The sequence below is a fragment of the Echeneis naucrates genome, chromosome 24 (genome assembly GCF_900963305.1).
Source record: "Echeneis naucrates chromosome 24, fEcheNa1.1, whole genome shotgun sequence".
In the NCBI taxonomy this organism is placed as follows: Eukaryota; Metazoa; Chordata; class Actinopteri; order Carangiformes; family Echeneidae; genus Echeneis; species Echeneis naucrates.
Genome location: NC_042534.1, coordinates 15,486,249 through 15,499,283, shown reverse-complemented (window position 1 = coordinate 15,499,283; position 13,035 = coordinate 15,486,249). Strand labels below are relative to the sequence as shown.

At 39.4% G+C, this 13,035-nt stretch overlaps 3 protein-coding genes across 3 annotated transcripts; all 3 read right to left on the bottom strand.

Annotated features, from left to right (window-relative positions):
- Nucleotides 1-2,864: 2,864 nt before the first annotated feature.
- On the bottom strand, nucleotides 2,865-3,851 carry LOC115038258 (trace amine-associated receptor 1-like). The gene is made up of 2 exons (XM_029497124.1): nucleotides 3,524-3,851; nucleotides 2,865-3,451 (listed from the first exon to the last, which is right to left on the bottom strand). Exons 1-2 carry the CDS (start codon nucleotides 3,849-3,851, stop codon nucleotides 2,865-2,867), a joined length of 915 nt encoding a protein of 304 aa, XP_029352984.1.
- Nucleotides 3,852-8,025: 4,174 nt separating this feature from the next.
- Nucleotides 8,026-9,000, bottom strand: LOC115038051 (trace amine-associated receptor 1-like). The gene has a single exon (XM_029496868.1). It carries the CDS (start codon nucleotides 8,998-9,000, stop codon nucleotides 8,026-8,028), a length of 975 nt encoding a protein of 324 aa, XP_029352728.1.
- A 1,625-nt stretch (nucleotides 9,001-10,625) lies between these two features.
- Nucleotides 10,626-11,600, bottom strand: LOC115038022 (trace amine-associated receptor 1-like). The gene has a single exon (XM_029496831.1). It carries the CDS (start codon nucleotides 11,598-11,600, stop codon nucleotides 10,626-10,628), a length of 975 nt encoding a protein of 324 aa, XP_029352691.1.
- Between the last annotated feature and the right edge of the window lie 1,435 nt (nucleotides 11,601-13,035).

Sequence of the window (13,035 nt, the reverse complement as noted above, 5' to 3'; positions counted from 1 at the left end):
TGCTGAATCTGCTAGTGTAGCTTGTCCTCCACCTGCACCCTCTACACTTTCATGCCCCTTTCCTGAACCAGGGTCTGTATCCCCACCCCGCTTTCAGTGGTGCAGTTGGTGAAAGGTCAGAGTAGTTGGCAGTGGTGCTGTGTGAGATAGTTGTCTTTGTGTGAGGAGCAGTGATGTCTGGCATTAGGGGGTGACTCAGGGACGCCAGTGTTCACTGTCTAGCCTCCTGGAGGTGTCGTGGGCCTAACGAGAGGAAACACCGGTGAAAGGAGGTTCCCACCTGATGGCACCAAAGACATGTTAGCTATCACTGCTCACTGGCCTAGTTGGATATTATCTTTAGGGCACATAGGGCGGGGTGAAAGTTTGTAGTTAGGGAGTTAATCACTGAGTCTGGTCCCTTTTTTTTTTTTTTTTTTTTTTTGTCACACAATTTTCTTGTGTTTACTCTAAATTAACAATCAGTTTCTGAACTCTGGAGTGCTGCATTTGGGTTCCATACACATCCGTCACGCTGTCAAAACAATAAAAAAATATCTATCTGTCTAACGGCTAAGGAGGATAAGTAAAATATCCCAAAAATAAAACCATACTAACTACACTGATGAATTGGAGAAAACAAAGAGAAACACAATGAGCAGTACCCCTGAATGTAGTGTGACTAAACAGGGGCATAAACCTATAGTGAGTGCACTTATGGAAAAATCACTAGACTTTACCTGAGCCAAATCTGGGATGCACAGAAGTAATGACTCACAAACCACACAGGATATATACGAGCTCTACAAATGGTGTCTGCCACTATTAAATGAGCACACCTGGACGTTGTGGGTGCTGTCACTCCCAGATTGGAGCTCAACACCAACCCACTGCACCAATCAGCCATCGCGGATCCCTGCTGAGATCGAAAGGACACACTCTCTGAAAGAGTCCTATTGAACACACATATACGGACACAGCCACACAAACGCAGGACGAGGGAACTAAGGCCCACTGCTCAGGGCCGTAACAGCTTAATCACTGAATTCAGCCCATTATCCAGCTGCATGTATCAACCTTATTCAGTTGGAGAGTACACTGTATTAGCAATGTATTTTATGTTTGATGTATCCCTTCCAGTGGATGGATTTGTTACCCTCTGATGTACACATGGTGTTTTGCAAACACTCATTGTTCTTATTTGAATTGTTGCACCACTGATTCAGGTGCAGCTTTCATGTGATGCCACTTGGAATTCTCCTCATTGATTTAAGCATAAATACAAGAATATGTGACAGTAGCATCATGAGAGACACAACTAAATCTAAGGCCAGAAAGGAAAGAGAAAGAGAGAGGGGGAAAATGGCAGCGGGAACACGTGAGTGACGTGTATTTAGGAGTGAAGATGGCAGCAGAGTGACTTAGGGTAAGCTCTCGCAGGAGGCACAGGCAACTTGTTGAGAGTTGTGGTTGGTGTGAACAAAAGGAAAGATGAGAGGCCCTTGAGATTTACGCGTTACCGTGGCAACCTCCGTTTAACAGACTCAAGATCACATTTCCACCCTGCTAACACCGTCCTCGTCTCCCTCCATGTTTGTTGTGTACAACACCTGCTGACATCAGTGCTCGAGGAAGCAATGGTGCGTTCATGTTGCCTTGAAAACATAATGGAAATGGAAAAGCGGCAGAAGATGAATGAATGAATTAATCTTTTTACCCTTTTGTACCCTTTTAGTTCAGATACCAAAGAGTGCCACTAACAATGAGATTGCCAAGCTCTGTGAGGTTGGACTGTGGTGTCTCCTTGAAACTCTACTGTGTGTTCCTACAATCATCCTCCCTGGAGGATTTGTTGGAGAGCATGTTCTGTATTTTGTCTGATAAGGTGAGACTTAGAGCTTCTCTCTGAGGGTGTCTGTACAGTCAGTGTACTAAAAGTATGACGTCAACAGAACAACAGCAGCTTCAGATCTCTGTCTGTGTCTAAACAGGATGCATTCAGCCAGAGTATGACTCTGGCTCACCTGCTTTCTGGCAGCTCTCATGGTGCATGTGACACAGAAGAAAATAAAAATCTAAAAAAAATCCAAACCATAATAATGCTCATCTTAACCACAGCCATACACTGAAACCATAATGTTATCATTTAGGGCTTTTATTCACTTCTCTTCTTGTTTTCATATGGGACTTCTTTAATGTCTTTATTCCTGCAGCACTTTGTAAAATGAGATCATTTCATAGATGTGTAGAAGTGTTTAGGTGGAGACATGTACTGTGGTGAATGCATTTGAGTTTTTCAATAAGAACTTCACATATACATGTTTTATCTTCTCCAAACTACTGATTTGCTGCTTTTCTCCCATTTCATGATAAACTGAATATCTTTGGTTGCTGGAATTTGTCAGATAGAGTGTTTGAGTCATAAGAATATCGAGAATTTAGGGAGAAATAAAATATAGATCAAAATAATCACAATTTACATATGCATCAGTCATAAGATTTTTAATTTTCTTAAATTTGTTTACAGACTTGAACATTTGTGAACAAACAGCTGATGTGTGGAAAGGATCTTCTGTCTTCTATTGACCTGTACAAATATCATCGCGATCAGAATATAATCACGTTTGTGACCAGATTCATATTTAAATTCAGACTTAAAACCAGGATTTGCTGTTACAACAGACAGATGGAGGTGGATTAAAACATGTAAAGATACAATACCTGACACGTTTACTGACTCGTTCACTAGTATTAAAACTTTCAATCAATAATTGTGATTTATACAATGTTTGCTAAAACACTAAATATTGTTATTTTTATTATTCTCTTGATGAAATTAATAAAAATTCTCAAATTAAATTCATCTTAGAATTGAAAACTACATCTCAATGGAGTTTGGAGTTTGTAAAATCACCTCTAAATATTTTTCCAGACACTATCATCCTGAAAGCTGATCGGAACCAGCTGTAGAAGAAAGCGTAGATAAACGGATTGAGCATTGAATTAGACAACGTAAGCCAGTTAAGAGTCTCGATCACAGCAATTGGAGTTACACTGTATGTTAAAGGCTGAAAGACAATGCAAAGGAAGAAGGGAGTCCAACACAGAAGAAAAACTCCCAGAACAGTAGCCAGAGTTTTTGTGGCCTTTTTCTCCATCTTACTGACAGTAGCTCCAGACTTTGTGCTCTGGATACTGCGTGCCTGTTTCTGAGCAACAAGGAAAATCTTCAGGTAGATACAGAGCATTATGATGACAGGAATATAAAAGGAGAAAATACAGGCCAAAGTGGTTGATATCAGAGCATCAAGTAAACAACTCTCTTCACATTTTCCGTGGTTAAAACCTGCTATTATGATGCCAATTCCGATTAAAGCAGCAAGACCCCAGCTCACCAGGACCATGAGCAGGATAACACCATCATTTATCTTGTTTCTGTAAGTGAGGGGCTGACACACTGCATAATATCTGTCAATAGAAATGCAGCATAAGTTTAAAATAGAAGCAGTGCTCAGTGTAACATCAAAGCTACCTCGTACTTTACAAAATAAATCTTCATAGTACCAACATAAGGTCACAGTGAATACCATGCTGAAAGGAAAAACTAAAACTCCAACCAGCAGGTCGGCCACAGCCAGAGAGAGAATTAGGTAGTTAGTAGGAGTGTGGAGCTGTTTGAAATAAATGATGGAGATTATTACAAGGAGGTTTCCACATATGGTGACAACAGATAATAAACCAAGCACAATATATAATGACACACATACTATTGAGGGGTCGCGTGTAAATGTATAAGTTGTGTAATCTGGCTGATAGCAGAGATGTATGTCAGTATTAGTGTAGGTCCTGTTGCCATTCAGTTCAGGATCCATGAGTCTTGATTCCTGTAAATGAAATGTTCCATTATTGTGAAAACCATAATTGGCAAGCAAAGAAAGACAAGAAGTAAAACAAAAGTTCTGCAGTTTATTAAGTTTCATACAATAAAGCTCAGATTGGTCCAGGGCACGCCTCCAGTGTCACTGTGCAGAAATCTTTGGCTTTGTATTTAAATGTTCATCCCCCACCCACCCACTAATGAATAATAATCCAAACAGCTGTTGTCCAATCAGATATGCGTTATCTTGTGTTTGTGTGTTTTCTCAGTAATGATGCTCTTTTTTTTTTTTTAATTTGCATTTGTCCTCACAGTTTAACACCACAGGGTCTGACAATTCTTTATGAGATTGATGCACTTCTAGTCTTGCAGCTAAATATTTAATGATTTCGGTGAATGTGTGTGACCATCACCAGTCCTCCTCTTGAAGCGAGTTTGTTGATCTTTATCGAGTGGAATGACCTTTGTGTGTCAGGGAGAGCAGTGCTACTTTACACCTCAGTGAATATAGGGGAGAACAAAGGACAGAGAAGGTGTGGAAGGATGGACAGGAGAAGGGAAGAAGGTGGTGCTGGTAGGAACTGGTGGAGTGAAGGATGCTGTCCTTTTCTCAGCATTGTGAGAGTCCCGCGGATTTCTGTGCAGATCTCTGTTGAGATGGGATTCCGGGTAGGTGAAGGTGTCCCGACAGAGGAGGTGAGTCAAAGATAGGGTACATAGTGATGGAATGAAAGACAAGCTCGGCCCATTTTTGGCAGGATTCATCAATTCTTCATGATATGACCCAAGAACAGATGGTAAGTGACACCACACATGCATGTGGGCTTTCCTTAAATATAAGTGAGATCATCACAAGGGCCCAGAGTTAGGTCAGGGGGTGAGGACATGAGGCACCAAATCCAGGGAGCCACCAAAGCCATGTACCACAACCTTCAGTGTTCCAGTGGATAACGGCCAGCACCACTGGACTAGCCAGTCAACAGTGCAAATGATGGACTGGTGGATTTCCCACAAAACCATTTTGCTAGTGGGTGGAAGCCAAAAGAAAGAGGTGCTGTGCCCTAGGTGGTTGAAATGCCTTTCTTTTAAACAGAACAGTTCTGGATTCAAATCCCAGCAGTGCCTGTTTGTCAGTAGATTTTCTCCACCTCACTGAGACAGCTTAAAGGAAACCTTTACCTTCTGTAGGAGAGTCCTTTTTTTACCTTCCTAAAAAGCTTGTCTGTCAGTGGCCCATTGTTTTTGCAGTTTTCTCAGGAATGAACGCAAATCTTCCTAAACGTATACCCACACTTTGGTATGCAAACGCCATGTGTCACAGAAGGCCTAGTTGTTCAAAGTACCTGTCTACTAAACAGGGGACCTTGGATTCAAATCCCAGCAGTGCCTCTTTGCTAATTTTAATTGTTGTAGAGATGAACTAGTGAGTTGTCATCCTAAATCTCTAACAGATCCTGTTTCAACAGTGTACCAGCCCTTGGCGCTTTCCTTACTGAAGTCTCATCTTGCATTAAAGGAACCATGCAGCCTATCTGAGCAATCAATTCTCTGGTCAGTCTTCATGTCCACTTCTGATTAGATTATTTCACCAACAACCCTTTTGTTCGTGGCTGTAGGAAGCTAAAAACAGGTTGTGGCTTAATTGGTTCAAGTATGTCTCTTGTAAACAGCAGATCATGGATTGAAATCCCAGCAATGCCTAACCTTCACCTCATGTGCTACTTTTTTTTTGGTCACTGGAAGTGTGTTTGTGCAGTGTACTTGGGGATGACCCAGATCTTCTGAAAGTATACCCCCATTTTGGTGTTTTCATGTTGGTAGTGAAAAGCAATGTATCACACGTCTCTCAGAGATCTCCAAAAGGGCTTCTTTTGGCGACTGTGAAGGCCTTACTACATAATAAACCCCGCAGAGAGGCCCTCCAGCTGAGTGGATCAAAGCACTTGTCTTGTAAACAGGAGAGCCTGCGTTCAAATCCCAGCAGTGCCTTGTAACCAGAGGATTATCTGCATAGGGTGCCCATTGTTAAATTAACTTGCATTTAAACCTCAGTATTATCAATTTCAGTCAAAATCATGCAGAGTACAGATTAGCTTCATATGGCATTGAAGTCAAACAAGACTGAGTTTTTGTTTTTTGTTTTTTTTTTTTTAATTAATGCTTTTTTTGTGCATGTGGGAGGAAACCCATAGACACAGGGAGAGGATGCAAACTCACAAAAAAGAAAGGGTTTGTGAGGCTGCAATCCTTCTGGGGAGGGTTCTCATCCCTCTCAACCAAGAGAGAGACAAGATAGTAGTAGTGAGAGGAATGAGGAGAGGTCAGAGGCTGGTTTGATCCATGAGTTCATTTGAAGATCTTAAGGAATCATTTTCTCAGGGATGTTTTCTTTGGTTTACTCTGAATCTCCTTGATTTGACTTTCCAGTTTCCTTAATTTTCCCATCACTTGGTTCCGATTTTGTTCTTGCTTACGTTCCTTTTCATCCAGAGCCTCTTTGGCATGCTTGAGAGACTCCTGCAGGCAGGCCTTTTCTTTATTCCACTCAAGTGTTTTCTTGTCGAGGTCTTTGTTAGTTGTACTCTTAGATGCTCTGCTTCGATGAGCAGAGCAGCTATGAGTATATGAACAGTGCATTCAGAAAGTATTCAGACCACATACCATATTTTGTTATGTTGTAGCTCTATCACTATGGAACTTTAAATTTAGCTCAAGTTCCTCCCATTTCAATCATTTTGAGATGGCTGAGGCTGAGGCTGAGCTCCAGAGATCCTGGGTAGAGATGGGATAAACTTTGGGGAGGAAAACCATGTCCAACATCCGGTTTCCTCCAGACAAGATGCTCAGAATTGAGGCCAAACAACTCCATCTCCAGAGAATCTTGTTTCTCACGGTCTCAGAGTCCTTTTGCATAAGCATTTCAAATTTGTCAATTTGAAACTGTTTCATTGGCAAATTGTATGTTAGGAGGTAAAAATTTCATGGGCAATTTCCTAAAGCTCATTAGCAATCTTTCATAAAGGAAAACATAAAAATAAACAAAACAACAACAGTAAAATTTCTTAATATGCCAGGATTGTCCATAAACCTGGGGAACTCCGTCAATCTGCCTATCTGCCTGTCTGTCTGTCTTTTGTTTATTTTTGTTTATTTAAAGTATGCCGCTGCAGGTAGTTACACACAAATATAGTGAGATATCTTCTGTGATCTGAAGCGAAATAACTGGCATAAATAGTTGCGTGTGTAATTACTGCATACCAGTATGTAACGTTAAATAACTGACATTGCTATATAAGCAGCAGGACAGCTAAAGTGAGATTAACAACACAGCCGAGAGACTTAAACAGTAAAATTAAAAAAGGCTACAGGTTTACTGTGGTATGATTGGCTTTTTAAAGCCATAGCTAACAAGCACCAGAAAAAAATTGCTAAGCTCGTTAATAAAAACGTCAATTAAATCAATATAGTTTTTTAAAAACTACAATGCCCATGATCCTAGACTATATATGTATGCAAAAATAGTTAAAGGGCCCCCTGTCCTCACAGATTATTAAAAATAAAGTGTTCACATTAACATGCCGTAAAATCCTGCAATCTGTAATGTTCCAGAATTTTCCAGATAGTATAGAAGCGGGAAAACGAATTAACCTTCTGCTGGCTCAAAATAACCCAACCAAGTGTTAAGCTGCATCAGAGCCCCTCAAAACCATTTGACCCAGCATGAACAACCCAACTGTGTGTTTACATTATCCCAAACAACCCATAATTTTGACCCAGCACAATTAACCCAATAATGTGTTTACAGAAACAACCCAGTATTTTTTTTTTGAGAGTATAATAATGACAAACTCCTCCTGAAAAAAGGACAAAAGTCTTGACACAAAGGTTATTTTTTGAGACATTTATTGAAAGAATGAGAAAAAGCGCCAGCCGGCCTGCTATTATAGTGGTAAAAGGGTTCATATTAAATCTCTCTCCAATAAATTAAAATGGTAGTTAATGAGTTAATCATTTCCCACAATTTGGATTTTCTTTTTTTGACAGAAATATGGTTAACAGAAGTCACAAGTGCTCACAAAGCAGCACCCACAGACTTCAGGTCACTCTACTAGTTTTTTTTTTTTCAGGGTTGGTACTATAGACAGGTCTGCAGATCACCAAACATTCACTTAAAAAAGTTTTGTGTTTGAAAAATCTCCTTTAAATATTTTCCCAGAAACGATCATCCTGAAAGCTGATCGGAACCAGCTGTAGAAGAAAGCGTAGATAAACGGATTGAGCATTGAATTAGACAACGTAAGCCAATTTAAAGTTTCAAACACCTCAATTGGCACTGACACATGATTCAAAAGCTGAACAGCAAAACAGAGGAAGAAAGGAAGCCAACACAGAAGAAAAACTCCCAGAACAGTAACCAGAGTTTTTGTGGCCTTTGTCTCCATCTTACTGACAGTAGCTCCAGACTTTGTGCTCTGGATACTGCGTGCCTGTTTCTGAGCAACAAGGAAAATCTTCAGGTAGATACAGAGCATTATGATCACCGGGAGGTAAAATGAGAGAATAGGTCCTAAAATGTTTGCAAGGGAAACATCAATAATACATACATTCGGACATTTATCTGGGTTTAAACCTGCTATTATGAATCCAACAGCAACCAGAATAGAAACACTCCAGCTTCCTAGGATCATGATCACAAACTGAGCGTTTGTCTTTGTGTTGTATGTCAGGGGCTGACACACTGCATAATATCTGTCAATGGAGATGCAGCATAAGTTCAGAATAGAAGCTGTGCTCAGTATAGCATCAAAGCTGTCTCGTACTTTGCAAAACAAGTCTTCATGATACAGACAGGAACTTATAGGGAACTCCAGACCAAGAGGAAAGACTATGACCCCAACCAGCAGGTCGGCCACAGCCAGAGAGAGGATGAGAGAGTTTGTAGGCGTATGGAGCTGTTTGAAGTAAACGATGGAGATTATAACAAGAAGGTTTCCACATACAATTATAACAGATAATGAACTGAAGAATAGATACAACAAAACACATATCGTGGAATGCTTTCTTTTCAGTATGTGAGACACCCTATCGAATTCATAGCATGGATGTATGTCATCAGTTTGGTTGAGCATGGCTTCTGGTGCCATGTTCCCGTGCTCCTGCAAATCAGTTTTAACTCATTAGTCATAACATTGAAAGTGTTACAGTTTTCTAGACATGAATCAAAAGGAGAACAAGTTTTTAGGAATAAAAGAAAATTCACATCATACCTTTGAAAATGTCCACCACAATAGAGAGGTCTGTTTACGGTGGAGACACAATCTGGAATGTTATCAACACCCTTCTAATTTTCATAGTAGGTACAGTATTACATTGTCCAATCAGATGGGAGATTTTTTTTCTCTTGATGACATCAGTAGTAATGAAACATGTACTTCAAATTAGATCAGATTTTTAAGTCCTTGTTAATGCCTGATTTATAAACCAAAAAGGAAACTATGATCCTTTTTCTTTGGGCTTTAAAACCAAAACATTTAAAACACATCAATGTAGAATCATATAAGTATAATTTGTGTTAATACATGTATAGTTTTCTGTAATATAGTAAATATATAGTTTTTTCATCTAAATGGTGGCTTATGGCAAAAGAGTTTCCCCTTTTGTTTTCTATCTTAACGTTGACAACTGTGACTGCAGAAATGTAGGAGTAAGGTTATAGCCCCTGTGACTTTACAAAAAACAACCATAATGTTCTTCAAATAATGTGTTTGAACCCAGAACAGGAAGATTGTGACCTTATTAACAGAAACATGGCTCTTCAGTGGAGTCTGTAGTTTGAAATAAAGATGTAGATGCAGAGATGAGTGGAGGAATGAATCTCAGACTCTCTTCACTGCTGTTTGCAGTTGCTATTTTTCTATTGGTCTTATTCAATCCAGATCTACATTAAAAATCCATCAACCATTTCATTATGACCACACGCCTAATATTATGTAGAGCCCCTCAAAACCATTTGACCCAGCATGAACAACCCAACTGTGTGTTTACATTATCCCAAACAACCCGTAATTTTGACCCAGCACAATTAACCCAATAATGTGTTTACAGAAACAACCCAGTATTTTTTTGGAGAGTATAATAATGACAAACTCCTCCTGAAAAAAGGACAAAAGTCTTGACACAAAGGTTATTGTTTGAGACATTTATTGAAAGAATGAGAAAAAGCGCCAGCCGGCCTGCTATTATAGTGGTAAAAGGGTTAATATTAAATCTCTCTCCAATAAATTAAAATTGTAGTTAATGAGTTAATAATTTCCCACAATTTGGATTTGCTTTTTTTGACAGAAATATGGTTAACAGACAGTCACAAGTGCTCACAAAGCAGCACCCCCAGACTTCAGGTCACTCTACTAGTTTTATGAACAAATGTACAAAAGGCAGGAAAGGAGGGGGAGAAGTGGCCTTATTTAAATTTAGTTATAACGTAGAAAAACATCAAGAGTCTAATCTGGGGAACAAAATTGGACATGCGGCTGACAAGAAGAGAATACTTAGAATAAAAGAATTAAAAACATATAATACAAATGCAAGCGCCAAAGAAGTTTGCACACGACTTACTACACACTTTTCCGCAGTGATTAGACATTATTTACACAGCAGTGCCGCTACTACAAATACTGCAGCCTAGGCAGTGTTGCATCAAGACAGTCCCTGGTGTGCTTGGTTTCAGGGTTGGTACTGTAGACAGGTCTGCAGATCACCAAACATTCATTTAAAAAAGTTTTGTGTTTGAAAAATCTCCTTTAAATATTTTCCCAGAAACGATCATCCTGAAAGCCGATCGGAACCAGCTGTAGAAGAAAGCGTAGATAAACGGATTGAGCATTGAATTAGACAATGCAAGCCAATTTAAAGTTTCAAACACCTCAATTGGCACTGAAACATGATTCAAAAGCTGAACAGCAAAACAGAGGAAGAAAGGAAGCCAACACAGAAGAAAAACTCCCAGAACAGTAGCCAGAGTTTTTGTGGCCTTTGTCTCCATCTTACTGACAGTAGCTCCAGACTTTGTGCTCTGGATACTGCGTGCCTGTTTCTGAGCAACAAGGAAAATCTTCAGGTAGATACAGAGCATTATGATCACCGGGAGGTAAAATGAGAGAATAGGTCCTAAAATGTTTGCAAGTAAAACATCAATAATACATACATTCGGACATTTATCTGGGTTTAAACCTGCTATTATGAATCCAACAGCAACCAGAATAGAAACACTCCAGCTTCCTAGGATCATGATCACAAACTGAGCGTTTGTCTTTGTGTTGTATGTCAGGGGCTGACACACTGCATAATATCTGTCAATGGAGATGCAGCATAAGTTCAGAATAGAAGCTGTGCTCAGTATAACATCAAAGCTGTCTCGTACTTTGCAAAACAAGTCTTCATGATACAGACAGGAACTTATAGGGAACTCCAGACCAAGAGGAAAGACTATGACCCCAACCAGCAGGTCGGCCACAGCCAGAGAGAGGATGAGAGAGTTTGTAGGCGTATGGAGCTGTTTGAAGTAAACGATGGAGATTATAACAAGAAGGTTTCCACATACAATTATAACAGATAATGAACTGAAGAATAGATACAACAAAACACATATCGTGGAATGCTTTCTTTTCAGTATGTGAGACACCCTATCGAATTCATAACATGGATGTATGTCATCAGTTTGGTTGAGCATGGCTTCTGGTGCCATGTTCCCGTGCTCCTGCAAATCAGTTTTAACTCATTAGTCATAACATTGAAAGTGTTACAGTTTTCTAGACATGAATCAAAAGGAGAACAAGTTTTTAGGAATAAAAGAAAATTCACATCATACCTTTGAAAATGTCCACCACAATAGAGAGGTCTGTTTACGGTGGAGACACAATCTGGAATGTCATCAACACCCTTCTAATTTTCATAGTAGGTACAGTATTACATTGTCCAATCAGATGGGAGATTTTTTTTCTCTTGATGACATCAGTAGTAATGAAACATGTACTTCAAATTAGATCAGATTTTTAAGTCCTTGTTAATGCCTGATTTATAAACCAAAAAGGAAACTATGTTCCTTTTTCTTTGGGCTTTAAAACCCAAACAGTTAAAATACATCAACGTAGAATCATATAAGTATAATTTGTGTTAATACATGTATAGTTTTCTGTAATATAGTAAATATATAGTTTTTTCATCTAAATGGTGGCTTATGGCAAAAGAGTTTCCCCTTTTGTTTTATATCTTAACGTTGACAACTGTGACTGCAGAAATGTAGGAGTAAGGTTATAGCCCCTGTGACTTTACAAAAAACAACCATAATGTTCTTCAAATAATGTGTTTGAACCCAGAACAGGAAGATTGTGACCTTATTAACAGAAACATGGCTCTTCAGTGGAGTCTGTAGTTCGAAATAAAGATGTAGATGCAGAGATGAGTGGAGGGATGAATCTCAGACTCTCTTCACTGCTGTTTGCAGTTGCTATTTTTCTATTGGTCTTATTCAATCCAGATCTACATTAAAAATCCATCAACCATTTCATTATGGCCACACGCCTTTTGCCGCCTTTTCTGTCAAGGTCTGGACTCCACAAGACCACTGAAGGTGTGCTGTGGTATGTGGACTGAGTCGTTAGCAGCATATCCTTTACATCCTGGATGTTGGCTGGTTGGCAGAGTTATGCACTGATTCTTCAGCAGTTCTTGGATATTTATTAAATATTATAAAACTTTTAAGGTCTAGATGTAAGCGAGAATTAACCAGTTTTCCATTTTCAGCAGAGTGTGAAAAGAGACCTACCCCTAGAAGTAGCAAACATTTGTGGAAACATTAGGTTATGAAGCGGGAGTGATTGTACAGACATGTCTTCTGTGGCTGCCTCATCCATTCAGGACTAATCTTTGCTCATCTTTGTTCATTTGGTAAAGCCCTCTCAAAAATTTGGTTCTATTTATTTTGGACAAACATAAATGATACGATGGAGCATTTCTACATTGTTAAGACCTCCCTTACCACTTGTTTGTCATTGGTAGAAGCTATCATAGTGATAGATAGATAGATAGTTCTAGGATGTTCTCAATTACAGCTCGGTAGAAGGCTATCAGCAGGTTTTGATCCATGTTGTTCTTCCTGAGTGGTCTCATCATTGCCGTGC